Raw genomic sequence first — 27,044 nt, forward strand, 5'->3', positions numbered from 1 at the left:
GACCGATTTCTAATACCTTGCAATGGGGTTACTCAGTGTGACATCCCTACAGTAAATACATTTTGTTTTTGTTGTCTTTGTACTCGATACTGCGGCCAAGTTAAATGATGTACACTTTATGTATCTGACCCAGGTCTGTTAGGACAATGTGATTTTTTTTTTATTGCTTCTCCATTATTTATGTATTTTATTCCAATCCAACATGTTCATCAGTCATGTATGGGTCTGGTTTGGTCTTTATTTTAGGGAGGGAGGACAAACCCAGCCTGCTACTCTCCTTCCACACTGAGATCAAACAAGAGTCACTGGATTCTGATTGTGACATCGGAGCTCAGTGTACATTGGTGGATTCAGAGATGACATCAGTGAAGCAGGATGACTGCAGTCAAACACTGGGACTGAATGATATTACATGTGAAGAGAAGATTGTGGATATATCTAACCAAGGTAAGAATGGTTTATTAAGAGGATTTAATTTAGTCAATTTGTCATTCATTCTAAAATAAATGTTATTTTATGCTATCCGTTTTGGATTCTCCATGTTGTTATTTTTATTTTGTAATTATAAATGACAAAAAAGTGAATGAAATGACTGTTAAATTAAAAACCAAGCGTAGAAATTAAATTAATTATATTAAGAATAGGTTTCACATTACATATATACATTATATATATTTTTCATATGGCCACTATAATGGTAGGATATTTCATAACATTTTATATACCAATGGCTTTTTATATAAGATATTTCCTAAAACCATGGTCTATTGTCTTAATATTGTTCTTTGTCTCTGGGTGTCCATGATGTTTGTGGGGCAGCAGAATCACTGTCACCACCTGTAGTTAATATGGCCAACACTATATGTTATTGTTTTAAGGCTTATTTCAGTCCAGAGGAGAAATACTTTATTATACTATATTATTGGAAGGAACCATCTGGATGTTAGTGATGTCAGTGATATTCACTCCCCCTCTAACACTGCGGTGTAGGGTTGTATCAGAAGCCTGTAGCGGTGCGTCGGGGTGGCCTGTAGCGGTGCGTCGGGGTGGCCTGTAGCGGTGCGTTGGGGTGGCCTGTAGCGGTGCGTCGTGGTGGCCTGTAGCGGTGCGTCGGGGTGGCCTGTAGCGGTGCGTCGGGGTGGCCTGTAGCGGTGCGTCGGGGTGGCCTGTAGCGGTGCGTTAGCATTTGGTACAGGACATTCAATTTGGTAAGTGTCGTGATCTGAATGAATATAATCTATTTAACCACCCAACTTTTTTGTGTCCTGAACTTAAATTAAAAAGTCAGAGTTTTCACCTGGAGAGCCTAAACTTAGAAACTTAAGTACCCTAGCACTTGTAATGCAGCCTTGTAAATTGGCAAATGACAAACCAAAGTGAGAACCCTCCTGTATCCTTGCAGTCTCTCGTTTGGAAAAATTACACCATTCCAGTTAATTACAGTGGCAATGGGCAAAGACAAGTGGATTAGTGGCAGCGTGCCAACATTGTTGTGCTGAAGTCGGTTATGTCGCAGAAAGTACGCCAAAAATGATTACTCATTTGAGACCGCATCATCCACGTGTGAATATCACTGGTACAAGGACAAAACGCACCCCAAACCCTGCTCGTCGTGGCATTTAGGCTAAGCAACCTCTCCGTTCTAATTCAGACCTGGCAAAAGCAGTAACTAAAGCCATAGGTGTTTTTATCGCGCCGGATTGCCGTTGTATAGAATGCCTTTGACGTATCCAATGTCCATGACGTATCCAAGGAAGTGATTGTTCAGTATTAATGGTGCCTTCATTGTGTGAGTCACCAAGGCCATTTGCCCTAATGCGCCCCATACCAATAAGAATGCTGGCTTATGAACTGTGCGCTGATAAGAAGCCAGATGGCTCTTTAGCCCGGAGGACAGACATTAATCCCAAAAAGATTATAAAATTTTGATTTGTCAGACCACAGGACAGTTTTCCACTTCACCTCAGTCTGTCGTAAATGAGCTCGGCCCAGAGAAGGCATTGACAGTTCTGGATCTTGTTTTTATCTGGTTTCTTCTTTGCACGGTAGAGTTTTAACTAGCATTTGTGAACGCAGTGACGTACTGTGTTAACAGACAAGGGTTTTCAGAAGTGTTCCTGAGCCCATGCAGTGATGTTCACTACAGAATCGGGTCTGTTTTTAAAGCGGTGCCGTCTGAAGATCACGGCCATCCAATACTGGTTCTCGGCCATGTCCCTTGCATCCAGAGATTTCTCTGGATTCTCTGAATCTTTTAAATTATATTATGTAGCATAGGTGTCGATGCTGAGATCCTCAAACTCTTTGCAATTTTATGTTGAGAGAGGTTATTCTTAAGTTGTTGCATTATTTGCCTGCGCAGTCTTTCAGAGTGGTGAACCCCTCCACATCTTTACTTCTGAAAGACTCATCCTTGCTGGAAAGCTCTTTTTATACCCAATCATGTTACTGACCTGTTGCCAATCAACCTAATTAGCTGTGAGTAGGGCATGATTATGACATTTAGGTTGACTATAAATTGTCGCACAAATAATTGCGATGAACAGTTTTGTCCATAGTGTAAATGTTATGCCGTTATTATAGTGTAAAACTAACAATATTGTGAAAATACACATGGTGGATCCAGAGAGGATTCTTCAGATTTGTGGTGTTTTTGCTTTTGTGTGCCGCCTTTCTGGAACAAATCCAGCAATTTGCCTCCAAGTTATTGGGCTCACTTCTGAATTTGGCTTAAAACCAAAATGCGCCCAGAGTGGTGCATTTGTGTTGGGCTTTGGCACTACCACTAAATCAATGTTAACTGCTGTTCCCAAATCAGTGTTAATTGCTGTTCCCAGAAAACAACCACAAAGCAATGACACTAACATTTCGCTGGGTGTCGTGACGTTTCACCTCTGGCTCTGCTGCAAATATTACAGCCTAGTTATTTGAAACGGCCTTCCTTACGTAGCAACACGTGTTTCAACGTTTAATATGCAATGGGATAACATATTTCTATCCATACATTTGAATGTACATCTGTGGTAGGAAATTACAGAATTAGACTTATAATATTAGTAAAAATGTTTTATGCACGCTTGTTTTCTTTTGTCAATCAATCAAATGTATTTATAAAGCCCTTTTTACAACAGCAGTTGTCACAAAGTGCTTTACAGAGACACCCGGCCTTAAACCCCAAGGAGCAAACAACAGTAGTGTTGAATTTCAGTGTCTAGGAAAAAACCCCTAAGAAGCCCGAATTTTAGGAAGAAACCTAGAGAGGACCCAGGCTCAGAGGGGTGACCAGTCCTCTTCTGGCTGTGCCAGAAGTCGTTAATAGTTGATGCAACAGATCAGTGACTTAAATGCGTTTGTCTATTAAAAAATGATGTTGCAAATTAAATTACTGGTTCATACAGATGTCGCTAGGTAGATTGTCGGCATTCAGTAATTGTGATTGCACTTCCAAACACATGGGGAGCTAGAATGCTGAAAATGCAATTATTTCTTGAAAATAGTTTTCTGAATTGTTGCATTCAATGTTTACAATGTTCATAACGTTACAGCTCCGAACAAAACAGGTTTAATTTTAAAACGCCATGTTTCCAGTTGCGTCTTCATCACTGCTATAATTACAAAGGAACACTAATAGCCTTAATAAATATAATTCAAAGCACAGATATTTGCTTAGATCATAGTTTTGAAGTTGAGTACGGTAGAAGAACATGTCTTATGATAATTCGCAAATTGACTTTGCACTAGGCTATCCTGTACAGGACTACTCGCCTAATTGACTTTGCACTAGGCTATCCTGTACAGGACTACTCTCCTAATTGACTTTGCACTAGGCTATCCTGTACAGGACTACTCTCCTAATTGACTTTGCACTAGGCTATCCTGTATAGGACTACTCTCCTAATTGACTTTGCACTAGGCTATCTTGTACAGGTATAGTCTCCTAATTGTCCAGAAGGTGGCCTGGTCACGTTTTTCTTTTACATCACGGGGATGGCCGGGTGCGTGTGTCGCTTAACTGGAGAACACATGGCACCAGGATGCACTATGGGAAGGAGGCAAGCTGGCAGAGGCAGTGTGATGCTTTGGGCAATGTCCTTCTGGGAAACCTTGGGTCCTGCCATTCATGTGGATGTTACTTTGACACGTACCATCTACCTAAGCATTGTTGCAGACCATGTGCACCCTTTCATGGCAACAGTTTTCTTTGATGTCATTGCCCTTGTTAGATTCAGTCCCTTTTGATCCATGAACAAAATGAATGCCTCCGGTAGTCAGGGGAGAATCTTTATTTAGCATGAGTCCACGAAGTTGATCTTCCATAGTTCTTGTTCACGTTCTCCAATAATTACAAGGTTATGTCTTTTAATGCCAGGACACTTAGGAGGTTGTCAGTTGTCATAACCAACCATTACACAGTCCAATATCCTCCAATAACAAAGATTTATCCTACAAAATACCCATGTATGGTATGTTCCAACCTATGGTCCATGAGCCTATTCACAGAGCCTATGACCGTCACATGGACAACCATCAGGATGTGTGGACAGGACGTTAGTCCTCACGCCCATATTCTGTCAGCCTCTTTCAGCAGGATAATGCGCCTTACCTCAATCAGCATTAATGAGACATGGCCCCGTCGCGTACAATTTTAAATTAGGTTTAAACATGCTGAAATTAATAAAATTAGTTTCAGTAAATGATCGGTTCTTATAACTCTCCGCAGAGCTGTCAAACGCTCTTCTGCTCCCATGTCCAAGACATTCTAACTGATGATTTATGAATCAAAATATTGTGCAAAAAGATCGCTGTCTATAAAATATTTGCAATCAGGCTCAAATAATCGTGATCAGGCAATTGTGTAATAATTGTTACAGCCCTAGTTGTGAGATGTTCTACCAGGTATTTTCCCAGCTTTTTTGAAACATGTTGCTGGTATCAAATTCAAAGTGGGCATATATTTTTCAAGAAACGATTACATTTGTCAGTTTCAACATTTATGTTGTCTTTTATGTTGTACTATTTTCTATTGAATATAGGGTTTAAGTTATTTGCGGATTACTGCATTTTGGTTTTCTTGACATTTTACACACCGTCCCAACTTTTCTGGAAAAGGGGTTGTAGATTAATCTGACATTTTGACTGTATGATCAAGCTGATTAACAACAATTGCTTTTTTCACTGCATATTACCCTGGGTGAGAACATGTTTAGAGGGCACTGCATTTTTCACATTTTGACTATGTAACGTTATGCCTGGCAAAAATGGAAAACTGATATTTCACATGTTTATCACTCTTAAGAGTCTTGGAATAGTTACATTAATATTTCATGTAATCTAACTGCATTGATACAGTTTAACTGCTCTAATGAACCTTTCTGATGTCAATCACACAGATGAAACTGCTGAAGTTGATACTTTTCCTACACCTGGAGAGAAACAACAGGAAGATCCCAAAGATAAGAAGTTTCATTCCTGCCCCCACTGTGGAAAACGTTTCCAATTGATATCACGTTTAAAAAGACACATTAACATACATACTGGAGAGAAGACTTACTCCTGTTCTTATTGTGGGAAGAGTTTCTCTAGATCAGATTGCTTAAATAATCACCTGCGCATACATACGGAAGAGAAGCGTTACTCCTGTTCTGGCTGTGAGAAGGGTTTCAATAGTTTAAGCACCCTTACAGCTCACCTGCGCACACATACAGGAGAGAAGCCTTACTCCTGTTCTGTCTGTGGGAAGAGTTTCTCTGAATCAAGTAACTTTAAAGCTCACCAGCGCATACATACAGGAGAGAGGCCTTACTCCTGTTCTGACTGTGGGAAGAGTTTCTCTACTAAAGGTAACCTTAAATTTCACCAGCGCAGACATACACAAAGGATATCTTACTCCTGTTCTGAGTGTGGAAAGAGTTTCTGGAGTGTAGGTAACCTTAAAATTCACCAGCGCATACATACTGGAGAGAGGCCTTACTCCTGTTCTGATTGTGGGAAGAGCTTCTTTAGATTAGGTAACCTGAATGAACACCAACGGATACATACTGGAGAGAAACCTTACTTCTGTTCTGACTGTGGGAAAAGTTTCTCTCAATCAAGCAGCCTTAATTCTCACCAACGCACACATACTGGAGAGAAGCCTTACTCCTGTTCTGACTGTGGAAAGAGTTTCTCTCAATCATCTTACCTTAAATGTCACCAGCGCATACATACAGGACACAAACCTTACTCCTGTTCTGACTGTGGAAAGATTTTCTCTTTTATAAATAATCTTAAAGTTCACCAACGCACACATACTGGAGAGAAGCCTTTCACCTGTTCTGACTGTGGAAAGAGTTTCTCTCAATCAATCCTCCTTAAAGATCACCAGCGCATACATACTGGAGAGAAGCCTCACTCATGTTCTAAATGTGGAAAGAGCTTCTCTAGATTAGTTGGCCTAAATCATCATCAACGCACACATACTGGAGAGAAGCCTTACTTTTGTTCTGACTGTGGGAAGAGTTTCTCTGGATCAAGTAACTTAAAAACTCACCAGCTCATACATACTGGAGAGAAGCCTTACTCCTGTTCTAAATGTGGAAAGTGCTTCTCTAGATTATTTGGTCTAAAATGTCACCAACGCACACATACTGGAGAGAAGCCATACCTCTGTTCTGATTGTGGGAAGACTTTCTCTCAGATAAGTAACCTTCAATTTCACCAGCGCATACACACTGGCGAGCAACCTTAGTCCTACTCTGACTGTGGGAAATGTTTCTCTCAATCAAATCCTCTTAAGCTTCACCAGCGCATAAATACAGTATAAAAAGATTACACCTTTTATGATTGTGGGAAGAGTTTAATTTCATCACCAAATCCTACATCAAAGATTGCACACAGGAGAGATGCCATGTTCTTGTTCTGTCTGTAGAATTAGACCAATTTATTAGACCACTTTAGAATTCACCAATGCGTACATACAGGAGAAGCCTTACTCATGTTCTCACTGTGGAACAAGAATCATTCGAGTTTCCCTCAAAATTCATCAGCATACAAAGTGGTGAATAACCATTCTTCTGAATGTAGGAAATACTTTTTGATTGTCTAAACTTAAAATCCTGTAGGTCCACTCCACTTGTGTTATAAAATGCTGACACATTGAAGAAAGAGGTGTGTAGTCTGGGATATTTGACTGAAGGTAGAGCTGTAACAATTCCAAATGTTGCTGTACAATTAATTGGCTCCGAAATAATTGTGATTAACTATATAATTGTCACTTTCAGTCAAGTAAAAAAAATTATAACTTTGTTAACTGTTCTGTCATGCTACTGGGTGCATGCAGGCATTAGAAACGTGTTTGATGGATGCAAACAAAATTGTGACCATGCTTTGACCCATCTCGTTAACCCTTTAGACCCCAATATAATTATAGAATGCTGCTGTAGATTAGAGGATTCTTAAAATATATTTTTTCCATACATTTCAAACAAACAGATATAGCACAAAGACTAAGAACAAATACAAATGAAGTTAACTTTGTTTTAGAGAGCACAATCTTTAATTTGAAACCACATCCACGTAACTTTGGAAAATATTTGTTTTCTCCCATTTTGTAGACACTGAAACATCGACCTCTCACTCTTTCTACTACTCTCCCACTGCGAGCGCAGCACCCATTTGCCACTACACAGTTTCTCTAATAGCCTTAGAAACTAACTTCAGCAAGCAGTTGAGGTTGTTTCTTATGACAGATCGCGGTAGAAACAAGAACGAACATCCAAGTTTGCATAACAAAACACCGCAACCATTTTGGGAGAGATTGAGAAAGCAATCATTCGAGGTAGGCACAACTAACGTGATGGGCAGATGCAGGACAATATCACGGTCAAGTGACGACGTCGTCAGTAAAGCACAAGATTACTGGCTTCAATCTTGGCTAGCTAGTGAAAGAAACACATTTGCGGCCAGACAACTTATCTATAGTCTGACATACGAACTGACCTAGACAACTAGTTTTCTATTTAGCTATTGCAGTTTGCCTAAGGGAAGAGGGGAGGATGGTCATTGTTATGTGGAAGAGAGATGTAATTGATCTGTATGGATTTTCTTTAGAAATTACATTAGGGATTTATCAGTGTTACTTTTTTTTTTGTTCTTGTGTTAAGTAAATCCTTACTAAGAATGACTGTGATGCTTTTATTGATAGTCTTTATTGTTGTTCACATTGTACATTTTTGTGAGACCAAATTCACCTTAAACGGGATGGGACAGATCAATGATGTAGTTCAGATAAGATCTGTTTTCTTGTCATTAGATTGAAGTGCTTGTAACGTGTGAATTAGAGAAATTACTGTGTTGGTTAATAATTATTGGCCGATACTGATGGCTAATCTTATACCACAGTTATGCCCCAGTCTCATGTTGATACTGATACCAATGTTTTGACATTTATGTACTTGTGTATCCTGACACGAAATAGATAAAACATTTGAATATGATGGTGCTTCTGTAGTGGATGAAAGGAGCCAACATTATATAAATAAAAAACAGTAAAATCAAATGTATTTTATTAAACCCTTTTTTACAGCAGCAGTTGTCACAAAGTGCTTTTACAATTGTATTTATTAAATACATTATTTGTGGCAAATTATTGTGAAAACCTTTTTTATAATGCCACATTTCAAAATACATACCAACAAACAAGCACATAATTAGATTCAACTTCATTGAACAAGTACAGTACAACGAAATGCAGTTTGTGTCTAACCAGAAATGCAAATAGAGGAGGGTGGAATATTTAAGAGTATCAAGTATACAGTATGTATGTACAAGTGAAATGTACAGATTAATACAATTAATACAAATGACATTTATATGACAATTATAAATGTACAATGGAGGGGGGCAGAACTTTTACAAGGCTTAAGTATAATGTATGTACAAGTGGGATCAGTGTAAAGTGGTAATTCTCAATGGCATTCTGAATTTGCGAACGAGGCAGATTAAAGAAGTAGGGTAGCATGTGCAACTGAAATGCAGGGATCGCAGTAATGAGGTTCCCGAGGTAGACGTGTGTGTAACAGCTGAAAATGTAAGTACAGTGGCAGTTCTAAATGTGCAATGAAGGCAAGTTTAAGATGCAAGTCGGCATGTGCAAATGAAATACAGGAATAGCAGCAATAACACGTACCTGTAGATAACTGAAAATGTCCTTATCAGACTTTGTAAGGCAGTGACAGAGTCCGTTAGTACCAAGGGTGGGTATGGTTAGTGATGGGTCACAGAATTCAGCAGGGTTACAGTAGATGGAAAGAAGCTGTTCCTCCGCATGCTGTTGTGGGAATGGAGAGACCTGTACTGCCTGCCTGATGGTAGGAGGGAAAACAGTTTGTGGCATGGATGTGAAGCGGCCCTGCTGATGCCGCATGCCCCGCGCAGACACTGCTTGCGCTGGAGGTGTACGATTGCTGGGAGCTGGGTACCTGTGATGTGCTGGAGGTGTACGATTGCTGGGAGCTGGGTACCTGTGATATACTGGAGGTCTATGATGGCTGGGAGCTGGGTACCTGTGATGTGCTGGAGGTCTATGATTGCTGGGAGCTGGGCACCTGTGATGTGCTGGAGGTCTATGATGGCTGGGAGCTGGGTACCTGTGATGTGCTGGAGGTCTATGATTGCTGGGAGCTGGGTACCTGTGATGTACTGGAGGTCTATGATGGCTGGGAGCTGGGTACCTGTGATGTGCTGGAGGTCTATGATGGCTGGGAGCTGGGTACCTGTGATGTGCTGGAGGTCTATGATTGCTGGGAGCTGGGTACCTGTGATGTGCTGGAGGTCTATGATTGCTGGGAGCTGGGCACCTGTGATGTGCTGGGCGGTTTTCACCACCCGTTGCCTTCTGATCCGCTACGGAGCATCCGCCAAACCATGCTGTAGCGTAGTTAGTCAGAATGCTCTCGATTGTGCAGCAGTAAAAGTTCACAAGGATCTTGGAGGACAGGTGGGCCTTCAGCCTCCTCAAAAAGTACAGGTGCTGCTGTGCCTTTTTGACCAGGGCTGAGGTGTTGAGGATCCAGAAGAGGTCCTCAGAGATGTGGACACCCAGGAATTTGAAGTTGGACACACTCCATCTCTGTGCCTGAAGAGAACTGACTGCAGCCTTTAGATTTCCTGTAATCCACAATGAGCTCCTTGGTTTTCTTTGCGTTGAGGGCCAGGTTGTTGTCAGCGCACCGCCAGGCACTTGACCTCCCTGTAGGCTGACTCATCATTGTTACTGATCAGGCCTACTCTACCACCATGGTGTTGTCTGCAAACTTGATGATGGTGTTAGTGCTTTGTACAGGAATGCAGTCATGGGTGAAGAGTACAGGAGGGCTCAGCACGCAGCCTTGTGGAACACCAGTGTTCAGGATCAGGCTGATCCCCAGGTCATGTAGTTTGTTGACCAGCCTAGATGGGATGACCATGTTGAATGCTGAGCTCAAGTCTATGAATAGCATTCTCACATAGGTGTTGGTTTTGTCCATGTGGGTCAGGGCACAGTTTAAAGCTGTGTAGATGGCGACCTCTGTAGACCTGTTTGACCCCGTAAGCAAACTGGTAGGGATCCAGTGTTGGGGGAGGCAGGACTTAAGGTGGGCCAGAACTAGTCTTTTTAAGCACTTCATGATTGTGGGGGTGAGTGTGACAGGTCAGCAGTCATTCAGGCTCGACACAGACGACTGCTTCGACACTGGCACAATGGTTGCAGGCTTGAAGCACGTTGGGACAACCGTCTGGGACAGTTTGGAAATGTCTGTAAAGACCACGGCCAGCTGCCCAGCACATGCTCTGACCACACGCCCGGGGACGCCATCAGGACCAGCAGCCTTGCGTGTGGTGGTGGCAAGGGCTGTGTCTCAAGCTCTCAGGGGGACAGGTTTGAGAAGATTTGATGGAGGTAAGCCGTGACTGTCCTCACACTCCGGTGCAGTAGGTGGCAGTATATGCACCTTTCACTTGGTTGCGATCAGCCAACAAATTCCACAGAAGAGAAGGAACAGAAGAATTAGCGTCATGCAGGCAACATTAGAGATTCCGTAGCAACAATAAGACTTCCGGTTTTTGGATTTTGCCTTCAAAATAGAAGTCCGCGGTAAAACGCTATTTTAATAATATTAAATGTATCTATTTTGACACTTTGCTTAGTGTATATTGTAAAAATTTACTCTAGGAAATGTTCAGGAGACTCTATAGAATAATTATATGCAAAGAAATCAAGGGGCACTATGTATTTGCAATTGTTGCTGGCATTTTACTCCACCCATCCTAGAACCTATTGGCCACAATGTAACTCAATGGATATGAAATATATATTGGCCTATAAAAAAAAAACTGTTCTATACGCCGCAGTGAATGTATTGTAGGAAATGTCAAGGAAGGTGGATAGAGTAACTATATGCAAAGAAATCAAGGGGCACTCTGTATTTGCAATTGTTGCTGATGTTTTACTCCGCCCACCCCATTGGCCACAATGCAACTCAATGGATATGAAATACATATTGGCCTATAAAAAAAAAACTATTCTACACGCCGCGGTGAATGTATTGTAGGAAATGTCAAGGAAGGTGGATAGAGTAATTATCTGCAAAGAAATCAAGGGGCACTCTGTATTTGCAATTGTTGCTGGTGTTTTAGTCCACCCATTCCATTGGCCACAAAGCAACTCAATGGATATGAAATACATATTGGCCTATAAAAAAAAAACTATTCTACACGCCGCGGTGAATGTATTGTAGGAAATGTTCAGGAGACTCTATAGAATGATTATATGCAAAGAAATCAAGGGGCACTCTGTATTTGCAATTGTTGCTGGTGTTTTACTCCGCCCACCCCATTGGCCACAATGCAACTCAATGGATATGAAATACATATTGGCCTATAAAAAAAAAACTATTCTACACGCCGCGGTGAATGTATTGTAAGAAATGTCAAGGAAGGTGGATAGGGTAATTATCTGCAAAGAAATCAAGGGGCACTCTGTATTTGCAATTGTTGCTGGTGTTTTACTCCACCCATTCCATTGGCCACAATGCAACTCAATGGATATGAAATACATATTGGCCTATAAAAAAAAAACTATTCTACACGCCGCGGTGAATATATTGTAGGAAATGTTCAGGAGACTCTATAGAATGATTATCTGCAAAGAAATCAAGGGGCACTCTGTATTTGCAATTGTTGCTGGTGTTTTACTCCGCCCACCCCATTGGCCACAATGCAACTCAATGGATATGAAATACATATTGGCCTATAAAAAAAAAACTATTCTACACTCCGCGGTGAAAGTATTGTAGGAAATGTCAAGTAAGGTGGATAGAGTAATTATCTGCAAAGAAATCAAGGGGCACTCTGTATTTGCAATTGTTGCTGGTGTTTTACTCCGCCCACCCCATTGGCCACAATGCAACTCAATGGATATGAAATACATATTGGCCTATAAAAAAAAAACTATTCTACACGCCGCGGTGAATGTTTTGTAGGAAATGTTCAGGAGACTCTATAGAATGATTATATGCAAAGAAATCAAGGGGCACTCTGTATTTGCAATTGTTGCTGGTGTTTTACTCCGCCCACCCCATTGGCCACAATGCAACTCAATGGATATGAAATACATATCTGGATGTGACTTACAGATTGGAGACGTCCAGGGCCTTCCAGGCCCTATGAGCAGTGGCTAAAAAGATTCATTTGAGCAATGATTTTGAGATGCCAATTATGGCTACCCTGATCAAGGACACTTTGTTTAAGGAAATACAGGTAATCGATACATCTAGACCACGTTGTGCTGGGGTTCAAACTCCTCTTTGCAGATCTTCTCCAAGTCATTAAGGTTTCGAGGCTGACATTTGGCAACTCAAACCTTCAGCTCCTTTCACAGATTTTCTATGGGATTAAGGTCTGGAGACTGACTAGGTCACTCCAGGACCTTAATGTGCTTTTTCTTGAGCCACTCCTTTGTTGCCTTGGCCATGTGTTTTGGGTAATTGTCTGGCTGGAATACCCAGCCAAGACCCATTTTCAATGCCCTGGCTGAGAGAAGGAGGTTTTCACCCATGATTTGATGGTACATGGCCCCATCCATCGTCCCTTTGATGCGGTGAAGTTATCCTTTTCCCTTAGCAGAAAAACACCCCCAAAACATAAGGTTTCCACCTCCATGTTTGATGGTGGGGATGGTGTTTTGGGGTCATAGGCAACCTTCCTCCTCCTCCAAACACGGCAAGTTGAGTTGATGCCAAAGAGCTCGATTTTGGTCTCATCTGACCACAACACTTTCACCCAGTTCTCCTCTGAATCATTCAGATGTTCAATGGCACACTTCAGACAGGCCTGTACATATGCTTTCTTGAGCAGGGGAACCATGGGGTCGCTGCAGGATTTCAGTTCTACACGGCGTAGTGTGTTACCAATTGTTTTCTTGGTGACTATGGTCCCAGCTGCCTTGAGATCATTGACAAGATCCTCCCGTGTAGTTCTGGGCTGATTCCTCACTGTTCTCCTGATCATTGCAACTCCACGAGGTGAGATCTTGCATGGAGCCCTAGACCGAGGGAGAATGACAGTTCTTTTGTGTTTCTTCCATTTGCGAATAATCGCACCAACTGTTGTCACCTTCCACAACAAGCTGCTTGGTGATGGTCTTGTAGCCCATTCCAGCCTTGTGTAGGTCTACAATCTTGTCCCTGACATCCTTGGACAGCTCTTTAGTCTTGGCCATGGTGGAGAGTTTGGAATCTGATTGATTGATTCCAGTAGAGGTGGGCAGCTGTTGACCTCAACTGGGGATGTCGTCGGGCGGTGGAAGGAGTACTTCGAGGATCTCCTCAATCCCGCCGTCACGTCTTCCATTGAGGAAGCAGAGGATGAGGGCTCAGAGGTGGACTCGTCCATCACCCGGGCTGAAGTCACAGAGGTGGTTAAGAAACTCCTCGGTGGCAAGGCACCGGGGGTGGATGAGATCCGCCCTGAGTACCTCAAGTCTCTGGATGTTGTGGGGCTGTCTTGGCTGACACACCTGTGCAACATCGCGTGGCAGTCAGGGACAGTGCCTCTGGGATGGCAAACCGGGGTGGTGGTCCCTCTTTTTAAGAAGGGGGACCGGAAGGGTGTGTTCCAACTATAGGGGGATCACACTTCTCAGCCTGCCCGGGAAAGTCTATGCCAGGGTTCTGGAGAGGAGAATACGGCCGATAGTAGAACCTCGGATTCAGGAGGAACAGTGTTTTTGTCCGGGCCGCGGAACACTGGACCAGCTCTATACCCTCTACAGGGTGATGGAGGGTTCATGGGAGTTTGCCCAACCATTCCACATGTGGTTTGTGGATTTGGAGAAGGCATTCGACTGTGTCCCTCACGGCATCCTGTGGAGGGTGCTTCGGGAATATGGGGTCCTGGGTCCTTTGCTAAGGGCGGTCAGGTCCCTGTATGACCGAAGCAGGAGCTTGGTCCGCATTGCCGGCAGTAAGTCAGACTTGTTCCCTGTGCATGTTGGACTCCGGCAGGGCTGCCCTTTGTCACCGGTTCTGTTCGTAATTTTTATGGACAGAATTTCTAGGCGCAGCCAGGGGCCAGAGGGTGTCAGGTTTGGGGACCACACTATTTCGTCTCTGCTATTTGCGGATGATGTTGTTGTGTTGGCCCCTTCAAGCCAGGACCTTCAGCATGCACTGGGACGGTTTGCAGCCGAGTGTGAAGCGGTGGGGATGAAAATCAGTACCTCCAAATCCGAGGCCATGGTCCTCAGTTGGAAAAGGGTGGCTTGCCCACTTCAGGTTGGTGGAGAGTGCCTGCCTCAAGTGGAGGAGTTTAAGTATCTAGGGGGCCTGTTCACGAGTGAGGGAAGGATGGAACGGGAGATTGACAGATGGATCGGTGCAGCTTCTGCAGTAATGCGGTCGATGTATCGGTCTGTCGTGGTGAAGAAAGAGCTGAGCCGCAAGGCGAAGCTCTCGATTTACCGGTCAATCTACGTTCCTACTCTCACCTATGGTCATGAGCTTTGGGTCATGACCGAAAGGACAAGATCCTGGATACAGGCGGCCGAAATGAGCTTTCTCCGCAAGGTGGCTGGGCGATCCCTTAGAGATGAGGGAGGAGCTCAGAGTAGAGCCGCTGCTCCTCCACATCGAGAGGGGTCAGCTGAGGTGGCTTGGGCATCTGTTCCGGATGCCTCCTGAACGCCTTCCCGGGAAGGTGTTCCGGTCCCGTCCCACCGGGAGGAGACCCCGGGGAAGACCTAGGATACGCTGAAGGGACTATGTCTCCCGGCTGGCCTGGGAACGCCTCGGTGTCCCCCCAGAAGAGCTGGAGGAAGTGTCTGGGGAGAGGGAAGTCTGGGCATCCCTGCTTAGACTGCTGCCCCCGCGACCCGGCCCCGGATAAGCGGAAGATGATGATGATGATGATTGCTTCTGTGGACAGGTGTCTTTTGTACAAAATCAGCAGGGGATGAAATATTTTTTTTCCTCACTGTACTATACAAGCCTTCATACGTCTCATTTAAAACATGCATCTTTCAATATAAGGATAAATACATATTATCTTTACAAATTAAGCTAAGGCTGGAAGGTAGTTGCAATAACATATATCCTTCTAATAAGTTGACTTATTCTAGTACGTAATAGTTGGATATTGGTTATGATTTGACTCTGTTGTAAAAAATATTTTGCTAATCTAAAAGGTATAAAACTGTAAATGGTCTTTTGGACTCCCCTACATCTCTAAAGGTGGTACAACAGGCTAATGACCAGTTAATATATGTCGTTGACAACAACATTAGATCATTGGCTGAATTGTTATGTAATCACCAAGTGGTGATAATCACCTCCATTAACAAAAGGAATAATGGATCTAAAGGCTATTCAGCAATTTGGAATGTGGCCAATGGAATGAGCGCAGTAAAACACCAGCAACAATTGCAAATACAGAGTGCCCCTTGATTTCTTTGCATATAATCATTCTATAGAGTCTCCTGAACATTTCCTACAATACATTCACCGCGGCGTGTAGAATAGTTTTTTTTTTATAGGCCAATATGTATTTCATATCCATTGAGTTGCATTGTGGCCAATGGGGTGGGCGGAGTAAAACACCAGCAACAATTGCAAATACAGAGTGCCCCTTGATTTCTTTGCAGATAATTACTCTATCCACCTTCCTTGACATTTCCTACAATACATTCACCGCGGCGTGTAGAATAGTTTTTTTTTTATAGGCCAATATGTATTTCATATCCATTGAGTTGCATTGTGGCCAATGGGGTGGGCGGAGTAAAACACCAGCAACAATTGCAAATACAGAGTGCCCCTTGATTTCTTTGCAGATAATTACTCTATCCACCTTCCTTGACATTTCCTACAATACATTCACCGCGGCGTGTAGAATAGTTTTTTTTTTATAGGCCAATATGTATTTCATATCCATTGAGTTGCATTGTGGCCAATGGGGTGGGCGGAGTAAAACACCAGCAACAATTGCAAATACAGAGTGCCCCTTGATTTCTTTGCAGATAATCATTCTATAGAGTCTCCTGAACATTTCCTACAATACATTCACCGCGGCGTGTAGAATAGTTTTTTTTTTATAGGCCAATATGTATTTCATATCCATTGAGTTGCATTGTGGCCAATGGGGTGGGCGGAGTAAAACACCAGCAACAATTGCAAATACAGAGTGCCCCTTGATTTCTTTGCAGATAATTACTCTATCCACCTTCCTTGACATTTCCTACAATACTTTCACCGCGGCGTGTAGAATAGTTTTTTTTTTATAGGCCAATATGTATTTCATATCCATTGAGTTGCATTGTGGCCAATGGGGTGGGCGGAGTAAAACACCAGCAACAATTGCAAATACAGAGTGCCCCTTGATTTCTTTGCAGATAATCATTCTATAGAGTCTCCTGAACATTTCCTACAATACATTTACCGCGGCGTGTAGAATAGTTTTTTTTTTATAGGCCAATATGTATTTCATATCCATTGAGTTGCATTGTGGCCAATGGGGTGGGCGGAGTAAAACACCAGCAACAATTGCAAATACAGAGTGCCCCTTGATTTCTTTGCAGATAATTACTCTATCCACCTTCCTTGACATTTCCTACAATACTTTCACCGCGGCGTGTAGAATAGTTTTTTTTTTATAGGCCAATATGTATTTCATATCCATTGAGTTGCATTGTGGCCAATGGGGTGGGTGGAGTAAAACACCAGCAACAATTGCAAATACAGAGTGCCCCTTGATTTCTTTGCAGATAATCATTCTATAGAGTCTCCTGAACATTTCCTACAATACATTCACCGCGGCGTGTAGAATAGTTTTTTTTTATAGGCCAATATGTATTTCATATCCATTGAGTTGCATTGTGGAAAAAGAGGGTGTGGAAATATTGTGTTGCTAGATGTAGCACACTGTTCCCCCTGATTAGACAGGTTTGTCTTACTCTACACATTCTCCTGGACATTTCCTACACTGCTTTCTCTGTGGAATATTCAATAGTTTATTAGTTATGAGGCAATATATATTCCATATTCTGTCATTGGCATTGTCTGAATTTTACCCTTGGAACGTGTTTTAACACCCACTAACACCCACTTTTTATCGAAATTACTCTTAAATATGATCATATTTGAATTGTTGTCAATGTTTTGAGAGGTACATGTTCTCAAACAATTAATAAACTCAATTTATCTCAGTTTTTAAGTAATTCGTTGGTCTCTTTTATTTTGAAAAATTCCAGATTTTCGTGACCCGGAAGTGTTTCTTTAATGTTGCTCACAAGACGCAGATAACAGAAGACTAATCCAGCTTGTTCGGGCGTGTTGTATGTATCGTTTTCAGACACTGCATTTCGTAAAACAGGAATTACCACGAACAGATTCCGATAATGAAACAAAGCTCTTACGTTGCTAGGTTAAAAATAGATGTTTTAGGTGTTACTTAGTTGGATTCATATCGTACCAAGGAACGGGAGGTCCGCTGTCCTTGTTCATGTTGAGGTTTGTAGGGAATGGGAGAGGAGAGTTGGTTAAACAGCCGACTGTATTCATAGAATTAAACAGAGGAGGTTATATAAGCTAGGTAATTGAAAATACAAACATGTATATGTGTGTTTTGTACGTTTCATCTCGACAAGGATTGGCTTTTATCGACAATTTAATCTAATTTTCAAAAGTTACAAAAAAATAAATGTACTACCGATTGACTCGCTTGGCGGTAGTAATGACTGGTTATTTCTTATAGACCAAGTACATGAAATTATCACGGCTAGTGAAAACATACCTGTACTTCCCGGTGTTGTGCCGAAAACATCCCTCCAGCCGATATCCCTCTCCCCTCGCGTGAACTCGCACTTTCTCCATTCTCATTGCTGCGACTTGTTTGCTCGTTGAGAGGTCAGTTAAGCCTATTTCACTGATCTTCGTAGAAAAAAAGCTTTAATTTAATTGTGTACATCAAGGCAGCTATCGACTGTTTTTGTTTATAAAACAATTTAATATTATTTATTCCTGTTAAGCTTCCTATCAAGGATGTTTTGTTCCTTGAACGGATCAGTAGGTTTGTTTGATTTAATGCAGACTAACGTAACTCTGTTAGTCTGTATATAGTGGATATAACAAGTCTACACAACCCTGTTAAAATGCCAGGTTTTTGTGATGTAAAATAATGAGACAAATATAAATCATGTCAGAACTTTTACCACTTTTAATGTGACATATAATGTGAACAATCCAATTGAAAAACAAACTGAAATCTTCGAGGGGGGAAAATGAAAAATAAAAACCATACAATAATCTGTGGGATGATGTGAAGAGGGCTGTGTACAGGAGATGTCCTCATAATCTGACAGATTAAGAGCACTTCTGCAAAGAAGAGTGGGCAAATATTGCCACGTCAAGATGTGTCATGCTAATACAGGTGCTGGTCATAAAATTAGAATATCATCAAAAAGTTGATTTATTTCAGTAATTCCACTCAAAAAGTGAAACTTGTATAATATATACATTCATTCCACACAGACTGATATATTTCAAGTGTTTATTTCTTTTAATTGTGATGATTATAACTGACAACTAATGAAAAACCCACATTCAGTATCTCAGAAAATTTGAATATTGTGAAAAGGTCCAATATTGAAGACACCTGGTGCCAACCCTAATCAGCTAATTAACCCAAAACACTTGCAAAGGCCTTTAAATGGTCTCTCAGTCTAGTTCTGTAGGCAACACAATCATGGGGAAGACTGCTAACTTGACAGCTGTCCAAAAGACGACCATTGACACCTTGCACAAGGAGGGCAAGACACAAAAGGTCATAGCTAAAGAGGCTGGCTGTTCACAGAGCTCTGTGTCCAAGCACATTAATAGAGAGGCGAAGGGAAGGAAAATATGTAGTAGAAAAAAGTGTACAAGCAATAGGGATAACCACACCCTGGAGAGGATTGTGAAACAAAACCCATTCAAAAATGTGGGGGAGATTCACAAACAGTGGACTGCAGCTGGAGTCAGTGCTTAAAGAACCACCACACACAGACATATGCAAGACATGGGTTTCAGCTGTCGCATTCCTTGTGTCAAGCCACTCTTGAACAAGACACAGCGTCAGAAGCGTCTCGCCTGGGCTAAAGACAAAAAGGACTGGACTGCTGCTGAGTTATGTTCTCTGATGAAAGTACATTTGGCATTTCCTCTGGAAATCAAGGTCTCAGAGTCTGGAGGAAGAGAGGAGGGGCACAGAATCCATGTTGCTTGAAGTCCAGTGTAAAGTTTCCACAGTCAGTGATGGTTTGGGGTGCCATGTCGTCTGCTGGTGTTGGTCCACTGTGTTTTCTGAGGTCCAAGGTCAACGCTGCCATCTACCAGGAAGTTTTAGAGCACTTCATGCTTCCTGCTGCTGACCAACTTTATGGAGATGCAGATTTAATTTTGCAAAAGGACTTGGCACCTGCACACAGTGCCAAAGCTACCAGTACCTGGTTTAAGGACCATGGTATCCCTGTTCTTAATTGGCCAGCAAACTCGCCTGACCTTAACCCTATAGAAAATCTATGGGGTATTGTGAAGAGGAAGATGCGATACGCCAGACCCAACAATGCAGAAGAGCTGATGGCCACTATCAGAGCAAACTGGGGTCTCATAACACCTGAGCAGTGCCACAGACTGATCAACTCCATGCCACGCCGCATTGCTGCAGTAATTCAGGCAAAAGGAGCCCCAACTAAGTATTGAGTGCTGTACATGCTCATACCTTTCATGTTCATACTTTTCAGTTGGCCAACATTTCAAAAAAAAATTTTTTATATTGGTCTTAAGTAATATTCACATTTTCTGAGAAACTGAATTTGGGATTTTCATTAGTTGTCAGTTATAATCATCACAATTAAAATAAATAAACATTCGGAATATATCAGTCTGTGTGTAATGAATGTATACATTATACAAGTTTCACTTTTTGAATGGAATTACTGAAATAAATCAACTTTTTGATGATATTCTTATTTTATGACCAGCACCTGTAGACTCCTACCCAAAAAGACTGAGTGCTGTAATAAAATCAACAGATGCTTCAACAAAGTATTAGTTTAGGAGTGTGCACACTTACGCAACCTGGTTATTGTGAGTTTTTTATTTTTCCCCCTCAAAGATTTCAGTTTGTTTTTCAATTGAATTGTTCACATTATAGGTCACATTAAAGGTGGAAAAAGTTCTGACATGATTTCTTTGTCTCATTGTTTTACATCACAAAAACATGGCATTTTATCAGGGGTGTTTAGACTTTATATCCACTGTCTCATGTGTAGTTTAGTTTGGAAAGTATAGTTTTAAGGGAATGTACAGTAGGGAGGACACGTATTTGATACGCTAATGATTTTGCAGGTTTTCCCACTTACAAAGCATGTAGAAGTCTGTAATTTTTATCATAGGTACTCTTCAACTATGACGGAATTTAAAACAAAAATCCAGAAAATGACATTGTATGATTTTTCAGTAATTAATTTGCATTTTATTGCATGACATAAGTATTTGATACATCAGAAAAGCAGAACTTCATATTTGGTACAGAAACCTTTGTTTGCAATTACAGAGATCATACGTTTCCTGTAGTTCTTGACAAGGTTTGCCCACACTGCAGCAGGGATTTTGGCCCACTCCTCCATACAGACCTTCCTCCAGATCCTTCAGGTTTCGGGGCTGTCGCTGGGTAATATGGACTTTCAGCTCCCTCCATAGATTTTCAATTGGGATCAGGTCTGGAGACTGGCTAGGCCACTCCAGGACCTTGAGATGCTTCTTACGGAGCCACTCCTTAGTTGCCCTGGCTGTGTGTTTCGGGTCGTTGTCATGCTGGAAGTCCCAGCCACGACCCATCTTCAATGCTCTTACTGAGGGAAGGAGGTTGTTGGCCAAGATCTCGCGATACATGGCCCCATCCATCCTCCCCTCAATACGGTGCAGTCGTCCTGTCCCCTTTCCAGAAAAGTATCCCCAAAGAATGATGTTTCCACCTCCATGCTTCACGGTTGGGATGGTATTCTTGGGGTTGTACTCATCCTTATTCTTCCTCCAAACACGGCGAGTGGAGTTTAGACCAAAAAGCTCTATTTTTGTCTCATCAGACCACATTACCTTCTCCCATTACTCCTCTGGATCATCCAGATGGTCATTGGCAAACTTCAGACAGGCCTGGACATGCACTGGCTTGAGCAGGGGGACCTTGCGTGCGCTGCAGGATTTTAATCCATGACGGCGTAGTGTGTTACTAATGGTTTTCTTTGAGACCGTGGTCCCAGCTCTCTTCAGGTCATTGACCAGGTCCTGCCGTGTAGTTCTGGGCAGATCCCTTACCTTCCTCATGATCATTGATGCCCCACGAGGTGAGATCTTGCATGGTGCCCCAGACAGAGGGAGATTGACCGTCATCTTGAACTTCTTCCATTTTCTAATAATTGCGCCAACAGTTGTTGCCTTCTAACCAAGCTGCTTGCCTATTGTCCTGTAGCCCATCCTAGCCTTGTGCAGGTCTACAATTGTATCCCTGATGTCCTTACACAGCTCTCTGGTCTTGGCCATTGTGGAGAGGTTGGAGTCTTTTTGATTGAGTGTGTGGACAGGTGTCATTTATACAGGTAACCAGTTCAAACAGGTGCAGTTAATACAGGTTAAAGAGTGGAGAACAGGAGGGCTTCTTAAAGAAAAACTAATAGGTCTGTGAGAGCCAAAATTCTTACTGGTTGGTAGGTGATCAAATACTTATGTCATGCAATAAAATGCAAATTAATTATTTAAAAATCATACAATGTCATTTTCTGGATTTTTGTTTTAGATTCCGTCTCTCACAGTTGAAGTGTACCTATGATAAAAATGACAGACCTCTACATGCTTTGTAAGTAGGAAAACCTGCAAAATGGACAGTGTATCAAATACTTGTTCTCCCCACTGTATGTAAAAAAAATAGCTGGCTAGATGGTCTAATACATTTTGTATTTTGTTGTTATGGCCAGAAAACATTGACACAAAGACTTTAGCTAATGTAAGACGATTCATACATATCTCTGCAATAATCCATTGGAGGCAAAGCGTGTTTTTGGATTACGTTTATAGTTCATTTGCAATTGTAATTAATGTAACAATCTTGTAACAATAATTTGAAATCACTTGTTATAAAAAACAAATGACTTGACAGGCCTGTACATTAGGTTATTTGCTGCTGTTATGGCATTTCTGAATATGAATGTCTCCTGAGTAAAAGTATATCTAACCCTATTTGTTTATACTAAAACGTTATGGATGTTACCTACATTTCTAAATACAACGTTGAATTTATTGGATAGCATATTACAATTTACATTCATTTTTTTAGTACCTCTTTTTGGCACGAGTGGGTGTGGTTGACTAATCGATTTATCGATAGTGAACATATTTGTCATGCACATCCCTAGTTTCAAACTCCATTCAGATTGTCGCTAAACAGATATCCTAGACTGCTAGCTGTTGGTGCTGTAGGCTGTCTTGATTTGCTATAATTCTTAGTTCTGTAGTTGCATTTCCTTTGATTGGACAGATTTATTGTAATTACTTGCAAAGGGGTGCCATCTCTACATTTGAATAAGTGTTTTTGTTGCCGTATCTACTGTCTATATTGCGGTCATGTGTGGGTCTGGTTTGGTCTTTATTTTAGGAGATGGAGGACAAATCCAGCCTGCTGCTCTCCTTCCAGGCTGAGGTCAAGCAAGAACCACTAGATGCTGATTGTGACAGTAAAGCTCAGTGTTCATTGGTGGATTCAGAGATGACATCAGTGAAGCAGGAAGACTGCAGTCAAACACTGGGACTGAATGATATTAAATATGAAGAGGAGGAGATTGGGGATTTAACTAAAAAAGGTATGAATGGTTTATTAAAAGGGTTTAATGTTGTTCTTACTAATGAATGGAATATATGTTATTTTATGCTGTCTGTTTTGTATTTTCCACAGTGTTATACTTATTTTGTAATCATAAATTATAAAAAGTAAATACATTATTTTATGAGGCCACCATAATGGTATGTTATTTCATTATAATTTTATATTCCAATGGTTTTTTATATGACGATATTTCCCAAAATCATAGTCAATTGTCTTAATATTGTGGTCTCATGACATGCCATTATGAATGACCAGCGCAGCAGTGTTGTATTTAAGTTCTTGTCAACAATGAGTTCTTTGTCTCTGGGTGTCCATGATGTTTGTGGGGCAGCAGAATCACTGTCACCACCTGTAGTTAATATGGCCAACATTGTTTCTATTGTTTCAAGGCTTCTTTCTGTGTAAAGAAGAAATAAATTATTATACTATGTTTTTGGAAGGAACCATCTGGATGTTAGTGATACAATCTAGTAGGGTGAGTCAGTGATCTTCACTCCCCCTTTAACACTGCTGTGTTGTGTTGTATCAATGTGGCCAATAGCTGGCTGTGGGCGTTGCCAATAGCTGGCTGTGGGCGTGGCCAATAGCAGGGCGTGGGTGTGGCCAATAGCAGGGCGTCGGTGTGGCTATGAAAGTAATGCATTTAGAACATTAATGTTCTGCCCATAAAGTTGCCTCCGTAATCCTACATAGGTCTGCATTCCAGGTTCATAAATTAACTTTAGCCAACAGGCTAAAAATACTGTCTAGAGGCTACATCATCAAAGAAGCGAAATAGTAATAGAAAAATACAGAGCACCCTTTTTCTTCCATTTGATGTTCTTTACGTAAGCATATCTAGCTTCTCGGTTGGCAACTGGCTGTTGGGTATGATTCCCTGGAAAGCTTTTCCAGCAGTCTTCAAAATGATATTATGATAACCGTTTAATTTTTGCACATTTGTAATTTTTTTCTGGCCACTGCCTATAGTTGTTTTAATGAAGGCATTCATTAAAAAAAGGATAAAAAAAGTAAAAGGATAAGAAAAACACTGAAAAGTAGTAATCAACAGATTAATCAATTATCAAAATAGTTGTATAGAGTGAGTAGCAGCCCTATGTGGAATAGTTACATTAATTTTTTTATGTAATCTACTAACTGCATTGATACAGTGTCACTGCACTAATGATCTTTTCTGATATCAATCACACAGATGAGATTGCTGAAATTGATGCTTTTCCTACATCTGGAGAGCAACAACAGGAAGATCACAAAGATAAGAAGTCCCACCTCTGTCCCTATTGTGGAAAATGTTTCTTAACTACATCACATTTAAAAAGACACATTAACATACATACCTACTCATGTTCAGAGTGTGGGAAAAGTTTCTCAAAACTAGGGCGCCTTACAGCTCACCAGCGCATACATACTGGAGAGAAGCCTTACTCCTGCTCTGTGTGTGGGAAAAAATTCTCTAAGCCTGGTAGACTAAATGATCACCAGCGCATACATACCGGAGAGAAGCCTTACTCCTGTTCTGACTGTGAGAAGTGTTTCACTAGTTTAAGTAGCCTAAAAGTTCACCAGCGCATACATACTGGAGAAAAGCCTTACTTGTGCTCTGATTGTGGAAATAGTTTCTTTAAATTAGCTAACCTAAAAAATCACCTGCGCCAACATACTGGAGAGAAGCCTTACTCCTGTTCTGACTGTGGGAAGAGTTTCACTCTATTAAAAACCCTAAAATATCACCAGCTCATACATACAGGAGAGAAGCCTTATTCCTGTTCTAACTGTGGACATAGTTTTTCTAGATTAGGTATCCTAAACCGTCACCAGCGCATACATACTGGAGAGAAGCCTTACTCGTGTTCTGACTGTGGGAGAAGTTTCTCTCATTCTGGAACCCTAAAACGTCACCAGCTCATACATACAGGAGAGAAGCCTTACTCATGTTCTGACTGTGGGAGACATTTCTCTCATTCTGGAACCTTAAAACGTCACCAGCTCATACATACAGGAGAGAAGCCTTACTCCTGTTCTGACTGTGGGAAGAGTTTCACTCAATCAAAAAACCTAAAATGTCACCAGCTCATACATACAGGAGAAAAGCTGTACTCCTGTTCTGACTGTGGGCAGAGTTTCTCTCTATTATCAGGCCTTACAGCTCACCAGCGCATACATACTGGAGGGAAGCCATACTGCTGTTCTGACTGTGGGAAGAGTTTTTCTAGATTTGATAGCCTAAATAATCACCAGCGCATACATACTGGAGAGAAACCTTACTCCTGTTCTCACTGCGGGAAGAGGTTCTCTCAATCCAGGACCCTAAAGTGTCACCAGCTCGTACATACAGCAGAGAGAAGCCATACTCCTGTTCTGAATGTGGGAAGAGTTTCACTCAAATAACCAGTCTTAAAAGTCACCAGGTCATACATACTGGAGAGTAGTATTACTGCTGTTAGTGGGAAGAGTTTTTCTCAGTTAGTTCATCTGAAATCTCCCCAGCGCATACATACTGGAGAGGAGCCTTAACGGTATGATACACCTACCAAGACCATGCACCCAGCTCCCGTTCATTTCATATGGATATGTAGCGTCGACATGTGATTTGTGTAGCGGGAGGCTGAGCTGCACATTTCAGGCTTGGGAACAAGCTAACTATTGTGTCACCGTCATTATTACCCTCCTATAATTAATCACCATGGTTACAGTTGGGTTTTCCTGGAACTTCTTGTTGGACAATCAAAGTGGTGTTTCCTATGTTTATCCTTCAAATTTTTTTAATTTGTGCTGTAAAATAGTCTTTCTTTTCTGTATCACAATGACATTGTACTGTTATTTGTAGGCAGACCAACAGTAAAAGTGTAAATGTGAATCCTGTCCCATCTCTTGCCATCGTTATCCCACCCACAGTAATGTGTAAGTTTGTACTGTTGATATTGATACATGCCATAAAGTGCCTTGTACATTTTCAATCATTGTCATCAAAACCGTTTCCATCAGAAAGTACTTAGAGTACACTGTCATATTAACAACATGGCTCAGCATTTTGACACAAGGACTTGTGATTCTGATGGCACTGGTAAGTTCTTTGACATAAATATTGACTTTTGAAAGATTAACTAAGGATTTTGAGCAAGTTACAGGCTTTTTCAGGTAATGCGTTGTGTGGTGCTGTTTGAACAACTGTAATAGGCTAATAATCAGGAAAGATAAGACACACAGATTCTGTCATGCAGCAAGGTGAGTGAGCACTGGGTGTAAGCTTGTGTACCAAACAGGTAATCGGTAAATGTATGAATTGAGTATCAATGTGTGTTATGAATCAAGCCACAGAAAGCACTTATCTGTGTCCTACAGCCCCAACTGCTTCTCCCCAACAAGAGATGTCCACATTCATGTATTTTCTCCAATACCATGTATTATTGTTCCTGCACATTCAAAGCGAGAAGCTGATTAATTAAATGCATACGCTTAACAAATGAGTTTGTCAGATTTGACTGTGGTTGAGGACAACTAATTGTTAACATTAGAACATACTTTAAAATGTGGATATCCGAACATTTATGCCAATCTCCTAAAATGTTGTGTTGTTTTCCAAATGTAGATACAATTAAGATCTATTAGCTTGTGATGAA

General features: G+C 41.4%; 2 protein-coding genes across 7 annotated transcripts; both read left to right on the top strand.

The window, feature by feature from the left end:
- Positions 1-345: 345 nt before the first annotated feature.
- On the top strand, positions 346-8,705 carry LOC105008742 (zinc finger protein 135-like). The gene is made up of 2 exons (XM_013131452.3): positions 346-447; positions 5,391-8,705. Exons 1-2 carry the CDS (start codon positions 357-359, stop codon positions 6,725-6,727), a joined length of 1,428 nt encoding a protein of 475 aa, XP_012986906.2. The 5' UTR covers positions 346-356; the 3' UTR covers positions 6,728-8,705.
- LOC117592768 (gastrula zinc finger protein XlCGF57.1-like) lies at positions 352-26,381 on the top strand. Of its 6 annotated transcripts, none has more exons than XM_034288587.1 (4): positions 17,822-18,099; positions 18,262-18,413; positions 23,197-23,401; positions 24,617-26,381. In XM_034288587.1, exons 3-4 carry the CDS (start codon positions 23,200-23,202, stop codon positions 25,810-25,812), a joined length of 1,398 nt encoding a protein of 465 aa, XP_034144478.1. In that variant the 5' UTR covers positions 17,822-18,099; positions 18,262-18,413; positions 23,197-23,199; the 3' UTR covers positions 25,813-26,381. The 6 variants fall into 6 exon arrangements, with proteins under 6 accessions (XP_034144477.1, XP_034144483.1, XP_034144478.1 ...); XM_034288591.1 differs by having other exon boundaries at positions 17,822-18,017; XM_034288586.1 differs by lacking the exons at positions 17,822-18,099; positions 18,262-18,413 and adding an exon at positions 352-447.
- The last annotated feature ends 663 nt before the right edge of the window (positions 26,382-27,044 follow it).

Source organism: Esox lucius, chromosome 20 (assembly GCF_011004845.1).
Source record: "Esox lucius isolate fEsoLuc1 chromosome 20, fEsoLuc1.pri, whole genome shotgun sequence".
Classification (NCBI taxonomy): Eukaryota; Metazoa; Chordata; class Actinopteri; order Esociformes; family Esocidae; genus Esox; species Esox lucius.

Coding starts and splice junctions, on each gene's coding strand:
- LOC105008742 (XM_013131452.3), top strand. CDS start 357: ATGACATCAGTGAAGCAGGATGACTGCAGTCAAACACTGGGACTGAAT. Junction 448..5,390: donor TGTGGATATATCTAACCAAG/GTAAGAATGGTT, acceptor TCAATCACACAG/ATGAAACTGCTGAAGTTGAT.
- LOC117592768 (XM_034288586.1), top strand. CDS start 403: ATGATATTACATGTGAAGAGAAGATTGTGGATATATCTAACCAAG. Junction 448..23,196: donor TGTGGATATATCTAACCAAG/GTAAGAATGGTT, acceptor TCTTTATTTTAG/GAGATGGAGGACAAATCCAG. Junction 23,402..24,616: donor TGGGGATTTAACTAAAAAAG/GTATGAATGGTT, acceptor TCAATCACACAG/ATGAGATTGCTGAAATTGAT.